Raw genomic sequence first — 22,189 nt, forward strand, 5'->3', positions numbered from 1 at the left:
GAATAAGTTACATGACTAATTACAAATATTTCATTTTTAATATAGGTAGAATTTTCACAAGAAATTGAATTCTATATTTACTTTAGAATTCATACATTTTAATTGTCTTAAGTGAATAGTGTATAAGATTTAATAAAGTAAGAAAGTCTTATTTAAGGATTAATCTGTTGCAAATATACTGATGCTATTTTCCATTAAGTATATCTACTTTTTCTACTTTTCATTTGCCTCCAGTTTATTATTCCAAATTTAGCTAGATTCTACTATTTTTTATTTTTACTCAGTAAAAATATTCTTTATGAATTAAAATGTGAATTTATAATAGTCAACCATCTTTGACCAAGTCCGAATTATTGAGTTTATGTGTATATATATATATATATGTATATATATACATATATATATACATATATATAGAGAGAGAGAGATGAGATCATTTATTTTTTTCTTACAATACGAATGGAATCATTGCTGATTTCCTACGCATATAAGAATTAAATTTCTTCAGATAAATCTTATGTTTCTTTTGTGCCCACAAAGACATCTGGATACTCATCAGAAGTGTAAAAATTCCAACTAGAAGAAAAAAGAAATAATTATCTTTTTTTTTCTTGTTTCTGTGATGGATATAGCAAGTTATATTAGAAAAAAATTATCATACACAACTTAAAATATTTCTCAAGTGTTACATAGCTTTCTGTAAATTTTCAGTCATATTCACTGCCTAGAATAACATATGTTTAATCAATATTTGTTGGTTGAATAAACATAGAAAGTATATAGCAGAGATCAAAATAAATCACATATTTTATATGCTGTTGCCACAAAATACTCCCAAGGATTTTTTTTTTTTATCTCTTTGCATTTTCAGGAATAGTTTTCATATGCATTTAACATACCTTTATACACATGCACACAAATACATATGACAAACCACATTAATTATGATTCAAATTTTTCGTACAGTGGAAGAAAGAATGGATGTAATGGACATAATATCCTTTTTAACACATGGAGTTCATTGTAATTTAATTTCCTTGCATGTGTTAAAATGCCCAGCATTCAAAATGATACTCTCATGCTCCCAACCTTCCCTTCACAGACATTCATGGACACTCGAAGACACAGTACATTCATATGTCTGTGCACATGCACAAGAGAGAGTTTTAAGTGAAATTCATTATCACCACTACTACTTTTTAACTACATTTCCTAGCTTGGATTAGGCCACGATTACATAGAGGTACGTGATAAATAATGTTCCATTATATTTTAAAATTGCTTAAAAATCCAAAAAATAAAAAAAATAAAAGTGTAAAAACCTTTTGCACTTGCCATGCTTTAGTACTATAGCAACTTGTTCTCAGGAATCACTTCTAATGATACGCTTACTTCAATTATCCATAAACCTGGGTCTTACCTGGCAGTGTTTGTGTCATGACTGTAAAACTAATCCATGATCCAATCTGTTAGATTAAAACATAAATTAACAAATATCTATGGGTAATCTTGTAATTTGTTAATCTGTGCCATTAAAAGGATAAATGGAAGCTTAAAACACAGTAGACAAATTATAGCTGGAAACAAATTTCCCTAAAATAATAATTTCATTGTTAAATATGATAAAGTTATAAACAATCCTATAAAACAGTATCATGAGAACATGGAAGACATTGTTTCAAAAATGATGGTAAACTATAAAATCCTAAAACATCTCAAGACATTTTATATGAAAATTGTAAATTTTTATTTAAATATAAATATATACATAAGTATTCTTTTTTCTAAGAAAAAATGTGTTTGAAATGTTCCAATTTCCTATGCCTATAACTTGAATTGAAGTCTATATCATAATTTATATCTCTCTTTATGCTTTATCTATGGCTAAAACTTATATATAATCTATTAAGCTATGATACATATAAATACATAAATGCATGCATTTAGTATATTATCAAATAGAGCTATTTTATTTACCTATATAGATAGCATACCTCATAGGTGTAGTTAGGACATGAAACTAGGAAAAACATCCATGTGAAGGGATTATAATTTGGACTTGGAAAACAGGCATTCATTCCTTTTAGAAAAGAGTAAAATGTCAGTGATGCTACATATTGCAAATTTAACCATATATTTATTATATAATTTTAAACTTCCTAGATCAACTATATACCACATGAAATGTCATCATATATTTATAGAAACCTATTTCACAAGTTATTTAGAAGAGAATCATTTTTAAATATTTGATCTTTTGACTCAAATAGAATGCCTGTCATTTTCTGACCGTGGCTATAGCTAAGTTGTTGTAAAATTACAGAATACACCATGATAATCAATTCTTTAAGAATTTAAATGAAAAAAATGTATAAATATTACTTTGCATATCATAATATTTGCAGCAGTATTTCATGCTGAGATTAATATATGTATTTTAACAATTGCACACCTCTTTCTATGCTCCTTTAGTGTCAAAAAAGATAATTTAGGTTGAGATTACTGAATACCTCAAAACTCCCTTTCTATTAAATTAGTGAAAATTTGAAGGGAATTTTATAAGAATATAACTTACTGGAGAAAAGTATGAAAATCTCTCATGAGGGGATATCAGTAAATATCAGTATAGTTAATATTTAGAAATACCACATAAATTATTTCTATTCAGCAATCAGGATTGCTATTTACAGCTCTCATTATACTTAGCATATTGTCACTTGATTTTTGTTAGTTACTTTTTGCCTTTCAAACTTTTTCAAGAAACATTTTAGATAACAAATTTATAATGATTTCAAGTTGAACTTTGAGCTGTGACATTTGTAAAAGTAAATGTAAAATATAAAATTACTGTTTATTCTCCATAGCAAGATTTAATTAGATAATATATAAACTAATCTCTTCTAGTTATAATTCTAAAGTCATAAGGAAATGTCACTGTTTTCAAAATTGTGACTATTGTTGAAATATCAAAGTAAAAAATATATTAGGTTCTGGGCAGATTTCATGTACTGCTTATTTCAAGATAAGGAAAAATATGTTTGCCATTTAATATTATAGATTTTCTTGGTAATATTTATGTAAACACCTTTATGTAATGCCTATACAGCCTATAAAAGAAAGAAAATTGAGGAAACTATCAATGTTATAGTAACTGAATTTCAAGGGTGGAAGATGCATACAGATAATCTAGATTAAACCCTCTACTTTATGACTGTTCCAGCCCTGAACATAGTGGATGATCAGGGATCCACAAATACATATTTCTTCCAGATGTAATGTGTAGATTAAAAAACCAATGTGTCTTGTGACACAGACAAAAACATATTTATATAGATATTGTCTCAAGTGTACATAGGTGCTGTTAATTGTAGTAACAGGTAAATTTAAGTATTACCAATTTATATTTACATTCCCATGATATGTTTTTTCAATCTATACTTACTATTTATAATAGAGCTTCTATTAAATAAAAGTCTGAAGACTTTTTACATTGCAATGTCGCATAACTTAAATTCTTCAGGCATAACGAGTTTATTCCATGACTGCAGAGAATATTGCTGACAGAGAATCTTCAACTCTTGGCACCACCTATGACTCTTGCCTGGCTGAAAGGAGCATACTCACCCAAGGTCACGCTCACTTTTTGGTATAGTCTTAATCCAGTATTTGATCAATTTGGCAAATTGATGTCTCAATTCAGAAAATATTGATATTTCGTACCAGCTTTATAATGTTCCATACATTCATCTGAGACTCTCTATATTGGTACTATATTGCTTTCAATTTCCTGCCCGAACATTTATTTCTTCCCACTTATAAAATAAAATCACTTCCTTACAAACCTCTGGAATGATAATCTCCATCTCATCATCTTCATCCCAGAATATTAAACCTACAGTAATCGGCACCAGGAGTGGCCCCCAAAGCAGACATTGGAATAACATTTTAGAAATGAATGACCTATGGAAGAGCTTGCAATGAGTACCCCATTATTGATGATAGGTGCAGAACAGATAGCTGCCGGTACAAGGTAGCTGTGCAAGTGTAAAACTGTTTACCAGTGGTGAACTGGTATGTTATAGTGGTGGGGGGAATGCTTTATTTGGTCCAATGGAATTAAGTGATGATTACTATCAACATTCTTGACAAAGGTATCTAAAACTGAAACTGATAATTGACATTTAAGGCAACTGTGAAAACTAGAGAATCTCTTCGGTAGCAATCAAAGAGGTTGTAATCTTTTGTAATGAGAGAAATAGACAGAAAAAGCTGACAACCAGGCCCAGGAAATATTTGCAAGAGTAGTCAAGCTCCAAAGAATATATAAGGCTAATCCAAAGTAGATCCTCTAAGCCAAGGTCATTGTCCACAAAATCTTGGAATATATAGATTTTTGTTAACTCTTTGAGCCTATAGAAGGGGCTTACTCCTCCCTATTAAAAGTTTGCATACCCCCTTGCTTAAAGGTAATACAGAGGCCACTATATTGCAAGAAAATTCCCCCTAGGTCTTCCTCATTTCCCCTTTTAACTTCTATGCTATAGCAAGGATTGTGTCATACTATAACCTACCTGAGGTTATTCTGGGCCTCATAAGAAAAAAAAAAGAATTGTGTCCCAATGGAGTTTTAGGACCCAGGCAGCATGAACCAGCGAATTATTAGAATACACATGTGACTGGATTCTGAGGGTGTTTGATAAGAGGGGCAAAAAAAATAAAATTGGATAAGGGTAGGTTTGTGCTGTCGGAGCATTATCCTGGGGTATAGGATTTAATGCCCTGCTAAGGTGGTACAAGCACACTAACATGCACCTGGAAGCATGAACAAAGCAATAGCCCACAGTAAGTGAGGAAGAAATGTTATAATTCCCATGGCAGGCAGAGAAAGAAGGTATTTGACTTAGAATAGTGGAGATTCTAGAGTAGATAGTCTAAATAAGGCTGAAAAGGAAAGTTCCCTTTTCATGGGAGGAGAATTTTTTCCCATGTTCCATATCCCCATAATCTTTCTCATGTTCTGTGGAAGGACCTTGATGATACACTATTTCCCAAAGCTATAAGGAATGTGTTAATGAAAAGGCACCACCATCACTAAGATTAGCATTGGCTTGCTATAGTTCCAGGCTGACTGAAAATGATGTCATCTTAGAACTGAGACGACTAGTTTAAAGGATTTAAAGGATCCCATCATTCCCAAGTCAAAGCAGTTCTAGTTCCAGAATGAGTGATAAGTTCAGAAGAGGCTTGATCCACAAAAAGTTATGGCTAGTTAAAAGAGCACAATGTTCCTGGAGGCTAGATAGATGGATACTAGACAAAGCTATTTCTGTATTTAGACAAACAAAATAATTTAGAATAGTCCAAAAGACTTGAGACAGCTAGTTCAATATAAAAATCAATATTCTTTTCCCAGTTCTTGGACTTGAACCAGTTGTAAGACACTAAACTCTAATAGACAAACAGTCTAGGACCTCAGGAAGAAAGACCCTGCAACATCAGAACAAGTATACATAATAATGATTCTCACATTACATCACTGAAATAACTTCACTAAATGATCTATGTTCATTTGTTTGGGTAACTGTACACTAGTGAAAATGGAATATCCCTCCATTTCCAGGGCTGTTAGCACAATGGGTCCACAAGATCAAAGTGATCATTTCCCCAGACACTGAATGAATATTTGGAGCACACATACTTTGTAATTTGCACGGCCCTCACACTGATTTCTTGGCCTTTGGGGCATGAGCTATTGCAGTGAGTAAAACCAAGTGGAAGCCTCTGAAATTGCTCCCATTTTTATGTAAATATAAAAAAAAATGTTGTATGCCAGCAGGAGATTAGTGCCATATTTAAGATATAAAGTATACTTGGGTGATATTCTCCATTATATAACCATTTAATTACTTTTTCTAGGCCTGTAAAAGCAATATGTATTTTAGAGGATGACAGTGGAGTGCTGTGAAATTAATCAAACATTATCCACCTTCGCAATTGAATACCAGATAAGGTGTATTTGCTAAAGCAGATTAACCTTGTCTTGTGTTTATAGATATGCCACTGAGTTGACAAATATTTTTGTTGTTGTTGTTGTTTTGTTTGGTTGGTTAGTTGTTGTTTTTTTTTTTTTTCCCCATCTCTAGTAGAAAAGGGGATCCGAATAGTTTACTTTTAAAAAAATGGACAATAGTATACATTTTCAATCTTTTTCTAAGATGATATTAATATTCCCACCTTCTGTCATAGAATAGCTTAAGGTGACCCATACGAGTTAGACATCTCACTGAAAATCCACTCTTGCTGGATGAGTAAGAAGTGACTAGAATGTTGGAGACCTTATTAAGACATGTGTGGTTCCCAGGAGGTATGCAGGGGGAGACAAATGAACACCACAAAGTTTTAGAAGCCTATCATCAGTAAGATGTTTAGAGGTCAAATAATTGTGAGTCATCCCCTTCAAAAGCAGAGAAAATATATTACAATTTGTACCTCCCACCATTAAGAAGGAAACAAAATGCCTGTAGGCCTCTTCTATTAGAAAGGTACTATATTATTCACCAGGGAAATCTGCTTTGAACTATACACCATGTAGCACAAAAAGCAACAGTAGTTTAGTAGAGCTCAAGGCAGAAAATTGCAGCAGGCTCAAGTAAGTGTTAGTGCAAGCAATCCTGCACTTGGGCTTTATAATCAGGTAGACTCTCTATATGAAATCTATTAATGGTGGGAAAAAATAATGTGTGGGACTTATAGCAATGAGATAATCACAATGCTGAATCCTGGTATTCTGGAGCAAGGTCATGCCATTCGCAGTGGAGAATTATAGTTATTTGAAAAAAATAGTCCTGGAATGCTATTGAATCCTAGTAAAGATTAAGATCCCACACCAGGGACACCGTTGGCCCATATGGTCCTAAGAATACATCATAAGCTGAGTCATAGGTTGAGTGAGACCAGCAATAATTCATTGCAAGATGAATGTGGTATATTCAGAGTGAAACGTTAGGACAATAGAGTACAAGCAAGCTGCATTGGCAGATATTCTGGACACAATATTATCCACCATTGTCAAACTAATGTGTTCCTTTCAACTCACACATATGGCCACTTTAGGTATACTGTAAGACAAGCTGAAAAAATGAGGATGAGACTGAGCTTGTTTGGTTCAGGGATGAGTTGTCCGGTACATGAGTGTAAGCTGAAAATGCATAGCAGCTGCATTATAGTCACATTCAGGGGTCATCTTAAAAAGTGAAGAGTTGAGATTCTCCCAATGGACAGAATTTCTAGAGTTGAAAGAGTATTCAAGGCTACGATATACACTGAATTGCATGCATTGTCATATGAAAAAAACAAGACAAGAATGTCCGTCAATATAAGTGTGGACATGAAGTGTGAAGATCTTTATATCACATGTTAATAGCCAACAGGGAGCACGTATGATGAAAGAAACAATAAACAACAGGTAGAAAAGATAACTCAGCCAGGTAATGTCAGCCGACATCTGTAATGGACTACTCTGTTGCTGGTAAATGGATGCATGAGTGGAGCATGGTGGCAGGGGGGAAAGCTATGCTTGGGCTCCATGCCTTGGGTTCCCACTTACCAGAGTAGATCTAGCAACTACTGCTGCCAAGTATCCAACAGTGAAACCATAATAAGACACCATTCTTCACAGTGATGGACTAGGTAATTTATTGGACCCCATCTATTCTGAAAGCGGGTAGCAATTCATATGTGCAAGAAATGACACACTCTCTGGGAATGGTTTTTCCTATCTTTCCTTTAGGTCCTGAGTCATTCCTATTATATGAAGGTGAATACAATATTTGATGAATTAACACGTATCCTCCATAACATCCTATTAGTTCAAGGGATCCACTTTCAAAGAGAAAGTACAAGAATGGGTTCATAACCATAGGAACTTCTCATATGAAATCCAATATCATCAAGAAATTGCCAATCTGATGGATTGAGAGACTGGTCTGATGAAGGCACAGCTAAGATGCTGACTTAGAGACAAGATATACCTTTAAATCAAATATAAACCTTATCTTATAGTTGAATGGGGATCTTCCTGTGACCCATGACAAGAACATCCCTCATCTGTAAAGAAGGATCTTAAAGCGTGAAGACCTTAGTATTGCGAGTACAGAAGCACTATCGTTGGCAATGTAATCAACCTTAATCATAAAGAGGAGGTACATCTGCTGTTATACAGTAGGATCAGGAGAGTATATTTTGCCTGTCATACTTGCACACCTCTTGGTATTCTGATGACCCATGGAAATCTATGTCCTGATAAGAACGTAGAGACATAATCTCAGATCTTCAAGATGAGGGTCTACATTATGCTAACAGCTAATCCCTGAGATGTTAAATGTGCCAGTTGAAGGTAAAAGGAATCTAGGAGTTTCTGGGGGAGGAAAATGGTGCAAATTAGTTATACCAAGACCATATGCAGTGGTGAAGGCTGTGTAATTTCCCACTAACATGTCTCTTTTAAATTTCCCCTGGAAAGAAAAGCCCACTAATATCCTGGTCGGGTTGCTCTTAAGAAGTATACAAAGAAGTAGATCTGTGAAGTAAAAGAGGGGACTGTGATGGATGCTGTGATACGTTGCCAAAATCCCCATCAGGAATGCTGAATTTCTTCCATAACTGCTGGAGGTGCTGGTAACTGAAAGCTTTCAATGGTCAGATCCTCTGAAAGGATGGCCTTGATTAAAGATAGCTGCCTTATTCTAGGTCATTCGCCCTTCCCAGTGAGATCCAAATACAATTTACCTTTCCTATAACTACTCCAACTTTGGAAAACTCTACAGGGTTATCTTAGCCTCAGGTCTGTCTATAGAATTGACTGAGACCATCATTAAGACAGCATCAAAGCTCATTCTCCTATTGAGCACAATTCTCTTTCCTTCCCTTTTTATTCATACTTTGTAATAAGGCCCTTTTAAACTTATTCTATATCAAACCATGTCTTCTGGGGAACACATTTTGTGACATCCTGTTTAACAATCAATATTAAATGGTCCACCTATACATAATTCATGCCTAAAGCAAACCTAAGAGATAGATATTAATAAAAGCTTCAGTTAATATGTAAGTGGGGAAATAAAAATCCAAGGTCAGCAGAGACCCATTTGGAGCTGACACAGGAACTCATAGTTAGATAACGATTTTATGTAAAGAAAAAGAATGTTTTGAGTGTGTAGATATCCAGAGTTCATGATCAAAACATGAAAATCTACCCTGCAAAAATGTTTGAGAGTCAATACATTAGGGCATTGAATATGGAGAACTGAAATGAAATAATTTGAAAGTAATGAAGCCAGAGGTTTTTATATCAGAAGGCATTGCTTCCAAAAGAGGGGATACTAATATAGGAAGGATGAGAGATAATGAAGGTGCAGACATGTAGTTAGCGTTTTCCTTCTGTTCTTCCTCAAGTGAAACAGTGAAGAATCGCAGGTCATTGAGATTTTGAAAGATTTATTAAAAGTATATTTTAGAATGACAATGCCCCAAGGAGACACATAGAGAAAGACCAAGCATGCCCCAAGGAGGTACATGGTCCCAGTGCAGTAACCAACACAAAGGAGACACAAAAAGGGCCCAGAAGGGCAAAAAAATGACCCAGAAGTGATAATGTCTGCCTTATATTTGGGCCATGATGGGTGATTCCAAAGGCATTTCTAGGTGATTGGTAAGTGAGGGCATTTTGATTGATATCTGGCTGCTATATAACTCTTTGCCTAGTGCGCATGTGCATACCCAGAATTCTGCTATCATTGGGGTGTTCTTTGGGTGGTATCTAAGCTGGGCCCCTATTCCTTTGTTTCCCTGTCGCTCATGTCTGACAGGCTATCTAGCATTATATAGTTTTAAATACCCATATATATAATTATATAACTTATGGTCATTGATACTCAAAAAGTTAAGTAGTTATCAGAATATTATTTAATGTTATAGTAAGAAACATTATTATATTAAGCATTTTTCATGTTTGAAAACATTCTACTGTAATAAATTTCATTTGTAATTCTATATATTTTATTATATAGAAAAATATTTCTGAAAAGTGGTTCATATACCTCACCAGCCTGCCAGAAATTTGCAAAGCAAAAATATAATGTTAAGAAATTCAGGTAGACATTAAAACACACTTGAAAAGACACATATGCCTTTATATTTTCAGCTGAGTTAATAACATGAAGTCCAAGTGTTGACTATTACTTTTTGAAATGTACAATTAAATTATGTATTGTGTACAATAAACAGTTCTAAATTTTTGCCTATAATTGAACCTGAATGGAAAGAATCACCAAAATACCTTTAAGTGATATAAACTCTAAATGTTTTCAACTATTTTTAGCTAACTATCAAATTTCAAGTGCTCTCCCAGCATTGCTTATATCAACCATCATGCAAATTAGATCAAGTTTGAGCCCTAACCTAAGTAAAATCTAAGTAATCTGAATATTCAGTGGATCTCATACTGCTTTATGCCTCAATCATGTGTTTGATTTTTTACATTTTTAAGTAAGATTGTTGTTTGGGGAGAGTGCGTGGGAGGAGTGTGGATGTGCACACGCACACTTCATTTTAGAAAAACCACTATTAGGAAATATGATTTTGTTCAAATATTTGGAAAATTTAGGTATTAAAAGATAGATTGGTGCATACTATCTTAAATGTTTCCAATTATTGCTATTTCCCTTTTTAAAAATTGTTGATTTTAAGACTTTTACAAATAATAACATAATCTACTCTAAAGAAGATCAAAAATAAAAGGGACTTACCTGTGTGATTGGGATGAGCCAACACTACATTGATGAAATGATTTCCAGCTTCACAGATCTGAAAAACATTTTATATATTTTTAGTATGATGTACCCGTATCTCTTTAAAAATGTATTCTGTAGATATATAAATATCCCTGTAATATATTAATCCTTAAGATTCAATAGAAATATTATTACTATAATTGTAAGGAGAGGAAATTTGATATTATCACAATAAAAGAAGTTGTTTGTGGGTATATATAGAATCAGAATAATGAGTCACATTGAGTTAGAAATTCTGAAGATATTCTTGACCCCATTTAATAACTGGGTTCAAATTGACTGATTAGACAGGTTGTGCTCATTATCTGCTTTGTACTTGTTATAGTGGGTAAATTTTTATGTCATAAAGAGGTAAGTCACGATGCTAAAAATAAACTTGGCATAAGCTTACATAGATTTACATATTCTAAATGTATTGACGCAGAAGCACCCCCTCTACTGTAAGGTTGGTAGTTTGATTCCTAGCCAGTTTCAGCTCAATTTAGAAAATCAATTTTAAATATTACTATCCCACAAAGACATTTGCTGCTTGTCTGTCACCTGACCCCTTGTTAATGTATACGCTACTAGTTGTCCCTGTTAATAGGCTGCTATGACCCGCTAAGAAGCTCCAGCCTTACCAACACCTCCTGAGGCTAATGCTCCCAATTTGCAACATATAATTTTGGAAGATAAGACCCTTTTCTTTGTCTGCCACATATACATTATTCTAATTAACACAAAGTATGCATTTGACATATAAAGACAGTGTTATTAATAACAAGTTATGTTATCCAAAATCTTTGTTTAGAGTTGTTCAATTTTTAACCATAATATATCCCATAAATTCAGTGCCGTTTTAACTCAGTGCCTTTAATGCTATCGATCTCTTAAAATACATCTGATTTTGTTCTTTTTATTTCAGCAATTTTTGAATGCACTTCTTCACATATAACAATATTTCTATAATTGTAGAAGAAATTATTTATATACAGATATGGTTAAAGTTCCCTCTTTTGGTTGGATGGACTCGTGTTCTAATCCTGAATCTTTCACTTTCTCTTTGTTAGAAATTAAGTAATTTAGATATTTGAAATTCCATTTTTTCACCTAAATGTAAATATTAATTCCTGTCTCATAAGTATTTTATAATGATAAATAAAATCAAGTACTGTCATTAATTTCTCAATTAAATTATTATAATTTTTGTTAACAGTGTAATCAATAAAATCTCCAGAAAACTACTCTACATAAATCTCACTTCTCTAAATTTCTATCTCACACATTGTGAACACTACAAACCACTTAATTACAAAACTGCTTTATTTATCAAGAACAAGATGGTTTAGATTTAAAAAGCCACTAGGCTTTGAATGTCCTTGATACTACAAACTGTAGAATAAAAATTGTAAGATGGTAAATTTTATGTTATTTGTTTTCTATCACAATTAAAAATTTTTTAATTGCTAGGTATGTTTTTAAATGAGAATAAACTTTAGAATGATAAATGATTAAAATCAAATAGACTTTACATTTTGATACATAGGTGTGGCTTAAAGTAAATTAATAATGTTCACGTGCTTTTTCAAATAATCTGTTGAGTAATTTGACTACTTGTTGCTTCACATTAGCATTTTTTTGAATAATAATAACAGGGTGTTTATGATTCAGTAATCCATTCTGTATTCTTCAGAGTAATCATTATATGGATAAACATGAAATATGAAATTGTCAGATAATATAATTGAATCACAAAGTTTACATGTGAATAGCACTGTTTTCTTGAATGTTTTGATTTAGAAAGTTAATAAAAATATTTTTACTTTTTTCAGCATTCTCTATGCCGTCTCTGACATTTACATTTATTTTTTCAGTACTACTAAATATTTAACAATATAGAGTGTGGAGATGTCAAATTAATAGTTCACAAAAGACTTTAGTTAATATATTAGAAGTGATGTGTCATATATCACATTGTGTTCTACAACTTCTTTTCTGAAAATATCTTCCATTAAATCCCAGTATACACAGATTAAAAGATATGATTGGATAAGAATACATAAAATTTTTGCATTAAAGATGTTTATTGTTTATTACTAGGTACTATGCCTATAGTATGTTGCTATTGTGACAAAGATGCCAATGACCAATAACCAAAATAAGGAGTTAGAGGGAGGGTTATTGCAGATATCCACTTTTATATAATTTATATAATTTTCTTTCTTCCAAACTTCATCAAATTAAGCTTACTCTACTTTAAATAAATGAAAATGAAGTTTTCATAGAACAAAATCCAAACACCCTAATATAGAATTTGTAGCTATCAACTAGTCAGGCTCTGCCATTCTGTCTTAGTGAAGTCTTTTTTGATTTTCACAGCTAAAACAAGTAATCTTTATTCTATAATCTCATAACATATTGATAAGAATGAGAAATATCTATTATATTCCTCTATATATCTGGTCCTCTCACAGTTTTATATGTATTATTATTAATTATTGGCAGAGCTAATATTTTATAATTTTATTATTTGAGCAATATGATAATCATTTTATTAATTTATTTTAAATACTATATAATCAGCTAAAATATTTCTAAAAGTTGTCATCTGGTTTGTTTTGAGTTTCAGTTATTTTTATTTTTTTTCTATTTATAATGATAATAATAGTTATTATAACTTTTGTTTCATTTATTTCACCCGAATCAATATTTCAAGAATAAGGAAAATCCTGGCCAAAGACATGAATACAGAAGGTTTTACTTGTATCAGCTATTCTGGGTATTAGGAAGTTATGTTCTATCTTAAGGGATAAGACATATTCACAAAGAATGGTACACTAGTTGATCATTTAAGCCAATATTATACTATCTCAACATTCAGAAATCTTATAACTTATGATTCATGACTATGCTCCTAAAATTATAGAACTTTATTCTAATTCTTAATGTCTACTCATTTATTATAAAACTCATTTATATGCATTTCTATTAAAATAATGATAACATGCATTGTGTTTCAGAAGAAACATGTTCAGTATGTTAACTAAAGGTTTAAAAATACATTTTTTCATTAAGACTTAATTTTTTAGATCAGTTTAAAGTTTACAGCAAAATTGATGGAAAGGTAGAGAGATTTCCAACATACTCCCTGCCACCATACCTGCACAGCCTCTCCCATTATCAGTATGCCCTACCAGAGTGCTTCTTGTTCATCTTTCTCCCTCCAACTCTTGGCAATCACTGATATTTTTTACTGTCTCCACAGTTCTGCCTTTTCCAGAATGTGATATATTTGGAATTATACAGGATGTAGCCTTTTTCACATTGATCCATTTTACTTATTAATATACATTTAAGGTTCTTCTATGTGTTTTCATGGACTGATAGCTCATTTCTCTTTATCATTTAATGTTATTCAACTGTCAAGTTGTAATGTAGATTATTTACTCATTCACCTACAAGGGCATCTTGGTTGTTTCCAAGATTTAACAGTTATGAATAAGGTTGCTATAAATATCCATGTGCAAGGTTTTGTGTAGACATGTTTTTAACTCCTTTGGGTAAAAATCAAGGAGTGTGATTACTGCATCATATAATAAGAATGTATTTAGTTTTGCAAGAAATTGGCAAACTTCTTTTAAACTGGCTATTCCATTGTGCATTTCCACTAGCAATAAACCAGAGTTCCTACTGCTCCACATTCTCTCCAGCATTTGATGTTGTCAGTGTTCTGGATTTGGCATTCTGATAGATATACATTGGTATCTCATCATTATTTTAATTTCATTTACCTGTTCTATGCCCAAGGTCCTTCTCAGCTAAATGTTACAAGAAAAGTTGTGACTACTTGATGAGCGTTTATTACTTCTCTAAGAATATTTGCATTTTAATAAAAAACTTGATCTAAATGAGTGGATAACTAATGTTGAGACTGAAAACACAGAGTTAAAACCAGGGAGAAGAGTTATTTTCAGTCCTTTGCAAATATATATTATTGTCTTTTCCTCCCATTTCCTACATTATTGAGAAGACAGTAAGAAAGACAAGAAAAAAAATCATTTTTCTCGTGAAATTTTCAATATACATAGTTTAGCAAAAACCATAATTGCTTCTAGAGAGTAAATATAAAGTTGAGAAGAAAAGTGGATAAGGGAAACAAAATTATCTTTTCAAAATAATAAAATATTAAAAATTACAAAATATATTTTGTTTTGCAATTATGATTTTGGTATTTTTATTTGTTGCTTTGTTGGAAGAGTTGGGGTCAGAGGATGAAGAGGGGTCATAGAAATATGAAGAGGCTGGATTATAGTGTGTCTTCACAATATTTATAGCAGAAAGGCAAAGTTATATCTAAAAGTTGTAAGGAAAGACATTCTGATGTCTTTATCAATATTTGGTTATACTTCTTTGTTTTTTTTCCTTATAAACTTTGTGATACTAGAACATATTTGAAAAAACCAAGTTGTGTTGAAAATCAGAAAGACTTTACACGAAAGGAGAGGTAATAAAATACTTGTCAGAATCAATATAGCATAAACATGGCAAAACTCAAAGATTTTCCACAACACACTATTACCTAACTTGTAATACATTAGGTATGCATTGTAAAGTGTGTGTTTTTGCTTACAATATATATTGTTTAGTATATTAGGAAACTCAGAATATCAATAGAAAGAAAACAGAGGAAGCAGAAGAATTTTAATTGCTAATGATTAGTCAATTGGATGATTCACACATTAGTAATGAAAAATTAACTATAATCATATTTAACACGGTTCTAATATATCATCTTCCTACCAGGTGATAATCTGGCTCTACATAACAACAGAAGTTAACCAACTTTTTTTTTTTTTTTTGAGATTAGTCAAAAATTGTGAAAATGGGAATGATACTCCTTCCAACTTTATGTTCCTTAATGGAAGGCAGAGGTGCTTCATGAAGTGGTGGTTTTTGTGTAGCTTTCTTTTTTTTAGTTTAAAACCTAGCAAAGTACTAATCATAAATTAAGGGGAGGGGGGTGGGGAACCAGAATGCTTTGGTTAGAGTCTCAGCTGAGTGCATTTTATGTGTTTCACCAAAACACTCAAATCTGAGTTTGAAATATTTAGTTACCACTTCATTCAAGTTAGAGAAACTCGGACCCATTGAGTCTGGTGGTTAGATTAAATGCCCTTTGTACAACAAAATTGTGCCAAATTACTCCAAACATATTTGCCTCCTCAAAGCACCTATCACTTAGAAGTGATAAGAAAACACAAGGGCAATTGTGTTATTTAATACTCTATATTTTATCATTTAAGAAGGTTTTCTAAAGTTGGTTTTATTTTATGGTCCACATTTATATGAAATTATACACACACACACACACACACACACACACACACACACAATTATAATTCTCTCTTCTGTTCCCTCTGTTTTCTTTCTATTGCTATTCTGAGTTTCCTAATACACTAAACAAAATATATTGTAAGCAGAAAAAAGACACTTTATGATGCATACCTAATGTATTAGAAAGTTAAGTGATAATACCTTGTAAAAAATCTTTTGAGTTTTGCTGTGTTTACACTGTATTCTGAGAAGTATTTTATCACCTCTTCTTTTGTGTAAAATCTTTCTGACTTTCAACACAATTTGGTTTCCACACTATATATATGTAGATAGATATATATGTATATGAAAGATGCTGACTGAATTGTTAACTATGATTTCCTCTAGGAATGGAATTTTGCATTATTTAATATTTCTTGGCATTTCTATATATTATTTTTCTAATGGAAAAATTAAATAAAGGTATTTTCATTATGGGAGAACAAACCAGTGCATTCTTTGAGGCCTACTGTATATGCACGTTCTCTGGGAAGCTCTTTGACTCATTCTTCATCCCACACCCTGATTAGAATGAAAACCTCACGCCTTTATAGCTCCTGGCATAGCGCTGTCTTTACCATTCTCTTAAGCCTCTGTTTTATTTATTTATTTTTCCTTCAGTAATTGCTGAGTAAAATCAACTTTAAATGAAAGAAACCATTTTTTTTCTTATGTTAAGAGTACATAAATCAATAAATGAAGAACAGGAAATTTTGTGAACATAACATTTTGTTAGCAGAAAACTAGCATTTGCAATTAGACATTTCTAGTTGAATTTTACATTATACAATTACATTCACAATGATATGATAATCTTGTATTAGAATTAAAATCAATTCCTAAAACATACCTTAATATCATATTTTATTTATGAAAATTGTGTCTTATCTACATTGATCATTATTAAGAAATTACAGGGTTAACAGATGTTTTTAATTGATCACAATTTCCAATTTTAAGAGTCACACTGGTCCATCTGTCTCATTTTCAAATTTCTACTTGTGATGGAAATCAATTACATTCAAAATTTTTACTATTAAATAAGGTTTTCCCGTATACTCAATACAATCTATAATTAAAAGCACAGGTTTTTTTTTTTTTTTGTCTTAATTTAAGTTTATGATTGTAACAGACAATATTATGTACTCAGAAATGTGGAATTAAAGTTGTCGCATTTACTTAATACATCTGTACTGGACATAGTCTATGCTGCTATTTATCAGTATTTGTGTAATTTGGCTTCTTGGCCTTTGCAAAACAGCAGCTGTAATAAAATTTTACTATTTACCTAATTTTTTAATTATTGTTATTATGAATTTCACCATGGTAGATGTATAAAATAGCATCGATTGATAAAGACATGTGTCATAAAGAAGCATTAGTATCTTAAGGAGGCAGAATTTTTAAAAGTCTTTAGAAGAAAATGTGTATTAAAAACTAGTAGAATATCATTTGTAGCCTTTTTTCACTTTTTAAGAAAAATATTATGATATAATGTTTAAAAAGCTACAACTTAAAAAAAAAAAAAACCCTTTATTCTAGAGCCATGAGTTCATAGCCATACAACATTTGACAAAAGGGAAGAAATCAAGAGTATTATATAAAATAGAAACTGTGTAAATACTTACACAAGAATAAGTAATAATAAACAAATTGCAAAAAAAGTAGTAGCAGATGAAATCATAAGGAGGAGAAGAATGAAACAATCAGATATCAATATGAAACATCTAAATAAAGACCAAATAGAAAAGACCACATGATATTGAAAATAAATTTAAAATTGGAAAAAATTTTATTTTTTTAATTTTACTATATTTAAAATAATTCTGATCATTCTTCATAGTTGAGTAGAAAATTTTAGTTAAAAGATTTAGAGAGCTATGACTCGATTATGGGAAGTTATTTGATTTACTTCAATTAATATCATTATGTATATTATCAATGTAAAAACAGATATTATGGCAAACAGATAGATGGCAAATCCTCAAATAAAATCTGTTTTGCATTTTTAACAATACCACAATTAGAGCATGAATAGCAAACATTACAAATAATACATACCAGAAAATTTATAGCAGATATTGTGACTTGCCTGTTTCCAAATGCTAGAAAGGGGGAAAAGATGTTATGTGAATACTCATATTTTGGATTGTCACACTATACACAGAATTCAGGCAAGGTTTATCGGATATCACTATCTTCTAATCAAAAGTAATATGTCATATGTAATTGGCCTTTTTGGATGATACTTTTGCAATCTAAAAATATGTAAATATTTTTGCCTTCCACATATACTTTACTTTTAAAAACCTATGATATTTAGAATACAAATGGAATCTATTTTTAATTTGTATTATTAAACTCTTTGAAGTCAGATTTAATCTTGTTTGCACTTTCAAAGCACCTAAGTAGTATGGCTTAACATATAATGGCATCCAATAATATCTCTGATTTTTTAATGTTTAACATTAAAAAGAAAAATACTAATGATATTTTTTATTTTTGTACTGGTTTGTAATAGGCAATATTTTAAGTATTTTATATTTATATTTATATAAAAACAAACATATGAAGCAAGTATTATTCTTCTCACCTCAAAATAAATAAAAATATAGGTTACATAAATTCTCAAATCGTATAAAGAGTAATGGATAAAATGGAATTTAATACAGCGTCCTAAGGTCACCTTGCTCATAGTAGAAAAGTTGGAATATACAAAAATACTAAAATATAGAATTATTTGATAAGTTCATCATCTGTATTAACCATTTCTTTTTTTCTAGTTAATGTTAGTAGGTATACATGCAACTTAATATGGGATTAGTTAAGAAGAAATTCTACATACATGGTGGTGTATAGCATGGGTGATTAATGTAGTAGGCAATCCAAGAAGTGAATCCCCAATAAAAGGCACAGCCCTACAAATAACACAAAATAAAAGTTAGGTAATATATATCACATAATTGTAAACCACACACACATAGTTCGACATGCAAAATGTAGCATAAATTTTCTAAGCTAGATAAATTCAATGCTTCTTCACCCAATATATTAGCATTTTAAAACTACTTGTTTAATATCATTCAAGAAATGCATTCCTTTGCTCAACTCTTATTAATATAAATAAATATTTAAAATATATGGCATGTATAACAGTATATTTTAGAAATACTTTTTAAGAATGGTTTGTCTATCAAGTAAGAAATAAGAATGAAGTAATAAAATAATAAACTATTTATTAGATAAGATATATTAATAATCATTTCCCAAAAATAAATGAATAAAAGAATAAATTATTTAATCATTAGTAATTCATGTTGATTGATTAGAAAGGGCAATGGCCTGGTTTTAGAAGTCCTAGGCTATAATACTGATCTTGTACTATACGATAAATTTTAACACCTTCTGTCAAAAGAGAAGGTAGTCTAAATGATTTCTGAGGTTTCTAACAGTTCTAGTGTTCACTATTTCATTATAATGACAACAACAGAATGGCTTTCTTGTTCAGATTTTTAAAAAATAGATATTTGCAAAAAATAGAAAAATTTTAATAAGGACATGATATTGAAAATAAATTTTAAATGGGAAAACAATTTAAATAAATTTTGCTTTGAATTGGAAAATTGAATTGTGACATGTTATTTAAATTCAGAAAATTTTCTATTTTCTTGATGGTTGATAACTGTTGCATTTGCCATTTCAAAGGCAAAGATACTGTCATACACTGATAACTATCATTAATATGGGTGTGTGGTATCATTATTTTAATCACACAGATGTATATTTATAGGAGGGCTCATGGATGAGATTTTTTTTTTTTTCAAAAGGCATTTAAAGAATCTGAATTCAATGCTAAGTATTTCCTAAATAAAAGGTGCCTGAGTATATATACCTTGTAACATTAGATCTTGGTAAATCTGTCTATGTAGAGTTATTGGTTGAAGGCAACTCCAAAGAAATATGTCACCTAAGAAATGGTATGTCACAACAGAATGTTTAATATATGCTGATAGTTGAACAACAATAACAAAAAAACTAGACTTGAGGGAAATAAACATGATGGAATTATTTTGCAGATGATCCCAAATGCAAAATTTCTCAATAATAATTAAAATTACTAAACGTATCAAACCCCACCTTTATCAAATTTTTCAAAGGTGTATGTCCTGCAGAAACTTTGTGAACAAATAAGGTTTCCAGAAGATATCGGATATAGTGTATACAGTGACAGAAGCAAGCCAAGCTAGGAAGAAAATAAAACATAAACATTAAGTTTCCTTCAAAAAATCTGTCTTGCCTTATGCATAAGATGTTTTCATTTCTTTTTTAGTTTATTATGATACCCTATATTAGGAAATATTATTTCCAGTAACCAAAACACAAGTGTTACTTTTAATATTTTTATCCTATAAATTGTCTAAATTTATTTAATAATAAAAGATTGTCACAATAGCCTCTCTATAAATTTACTTCTGATGACATTAGAAATATATTATAATGTCAGTCATAAACTGTATGCTCACACCTGCTCCAGGAATATATATGAATATAATAATTGCAAATGTGCTCATATCAAAATGTCTCTAAATTAAAGTAGATAATTTACAAGTTTTAAAAATTTTCAAAGCCTACTTAGAATACATTTGACATTTTATAATATTCAGAGTAACTTTTTCATTGTCTGGTTGTCCTTTAGCAAGTACTATAAATTAAAAGTTTGAATTTCATTTTCTGTGAAGCCAGTGCAACTTGTGTTTTGTTTCATTAGTTTTATTTTTTATTTTTTGCCAATTTAACATATTCTAATATTTTCGTTGATGCTTTGTATTTGTTTTTGTTGCTATTGTTTTAAGTTGCCGCCTCTCCTTGTCATTTATTTAACTACTATTATAAAAATTAATGTCAAATGTGATTTACAAAAGTATATTTTTATACTTAAAAATATTTTCCATCAACATGTGTGCCTATTTTGTTATAAATAAAAATGTAAAATTTCAAAAACATTAGCTGCTATTCAAGAAAATCAATGTGGATCAAAGACTGCATACTCCAATCAATAAACATTGATAAAATAAAACATTGAGTCTCCATTGGGAGTTTATTTTAACATAAATGAATTAATTCTTTCTCCTATAAATAATAATGACTTTAAGAAAAACAAACTGATAGATAAATACAAACCAATCTGGCTAAGTCATCAGAGAATTTATCGTTATTTGTTAATTCATAAATATATAATTGTGCACCTATTATAGAAGAGACATGTTCTATGTGATGTGTGTATCTACGAATAATAGACAACCTTCCCCCAAACAATAGAAATATGCAAGAGAACAAACAATGTGGATATCTGTGGGTAATTTCCTAGAGAGTAAGAAAAAAAAAAAGCAAAGGTCTTGATATAGGATGCCTTATGGGTTCAAAAGACTCATGAGGGATTTGGTATTTTTTTAAACTTGTTGGTTCTTTTGTAGAAGTATTTCTAAAAATACCTAAGTAATAAAATTATCCATTTTGTATGAAAATAGAAAAATTAGGTTATGCCCAGCAATGTAGAAGAGCCTTAAATGAGAAATTTGGTTTAAGCTATGATAACTCTAAATTAGTTCACTTATTTACTTTATACTATACTATGAGAACATAGAGACCAAAATAGCATATACGGCTATGGCTTTGTATTTGTCTATATGACACTTTGAATATTATTAGTAACTTGCTAAGTTTGATTTCATTTAAAAATATTTTTAATTTTATTTAATTTTGATTGACTTCCCTCCAGACAATTCTTTCTCTCTTCTATACTTAACTAACTGGACATCCATAAATAGGCTTGGGTTCAATTGTTTTTCCAATCTTAATATTTGAAAATTTATTATCCTTATTAAGTAAGTTTCAAGATATGAGGGCGGTGAAAGAAGACACAGTCTCAACTTCACAGAACCGCTAGGAAGGCAGTGTGTCAGGTTTCTGTTGAAGAAGTATATGAA

The 22,189-nt window shown here is 30.9% G+C and overlaps 1 protein-coding gene across 1 annotated transcript in view; it reads right to left on the bottom strand.

The window, feature by feature from the left end:
• Positions 1 to 439: 439 nt before the first annotated feature.
• Positions 440 to 22,189, bottom strand: part of TECRL (trans-2,3-enoyl-CoA reductase like) — a 93,024-nt gene continuing 71,274 nt past the window's right edge. The window contains exons 6-12 of the mRNA XM_011360641.1: positions 20,340 to 20,445; positions 19,048 to 19,120; positions 18,264 to 18,307; positions 10,806 to 10,863; positions 1,995 to 2,080; positions 1,421 to 1,466; positions 440 to 576 (exon numbers count right to left, since the gene is read on the bottom strand). Of these exons, the coding sequence (XP_011358943.1) occupies positions 449 to 576; positions 1,421 to 1,466; positions 1,995 to 2,080; positions 10,806 to 10,863; positions 18,264 to 18,307; positions 19,048 to 19,120; positions 20,340 to 20,445 (541 nt within the window). The 3' untranslated portion in view covers positions 440 to 448. The remainder of the gene's footprint in view (positions 577 to 1,420; positions 1,467 to 1,994; positions 2,081 to 10,805; positions 10,864 to 18,263; positions 18,308 to 19,047; positions 19,121 to 20,339; positions 20,446 to 22,189) is intronic.

Source organism: Pteropus vampyrus, unplaced genomic scaffold, assembly GCF_000151845.1.
Source record: "Pteropus vampyrus isolate Shadow unplaced genomic scaffold, Pvam_2.0 Scaffold57, whole genome shotgun sequence".
In the NCBI taxonomy this organism is placed as follows: Eukaryota; Metazoa; Chordata; class Mammalia; order Chiroptera; family Pteropodidae; genus Pteropus; species Pteropus vampyrus.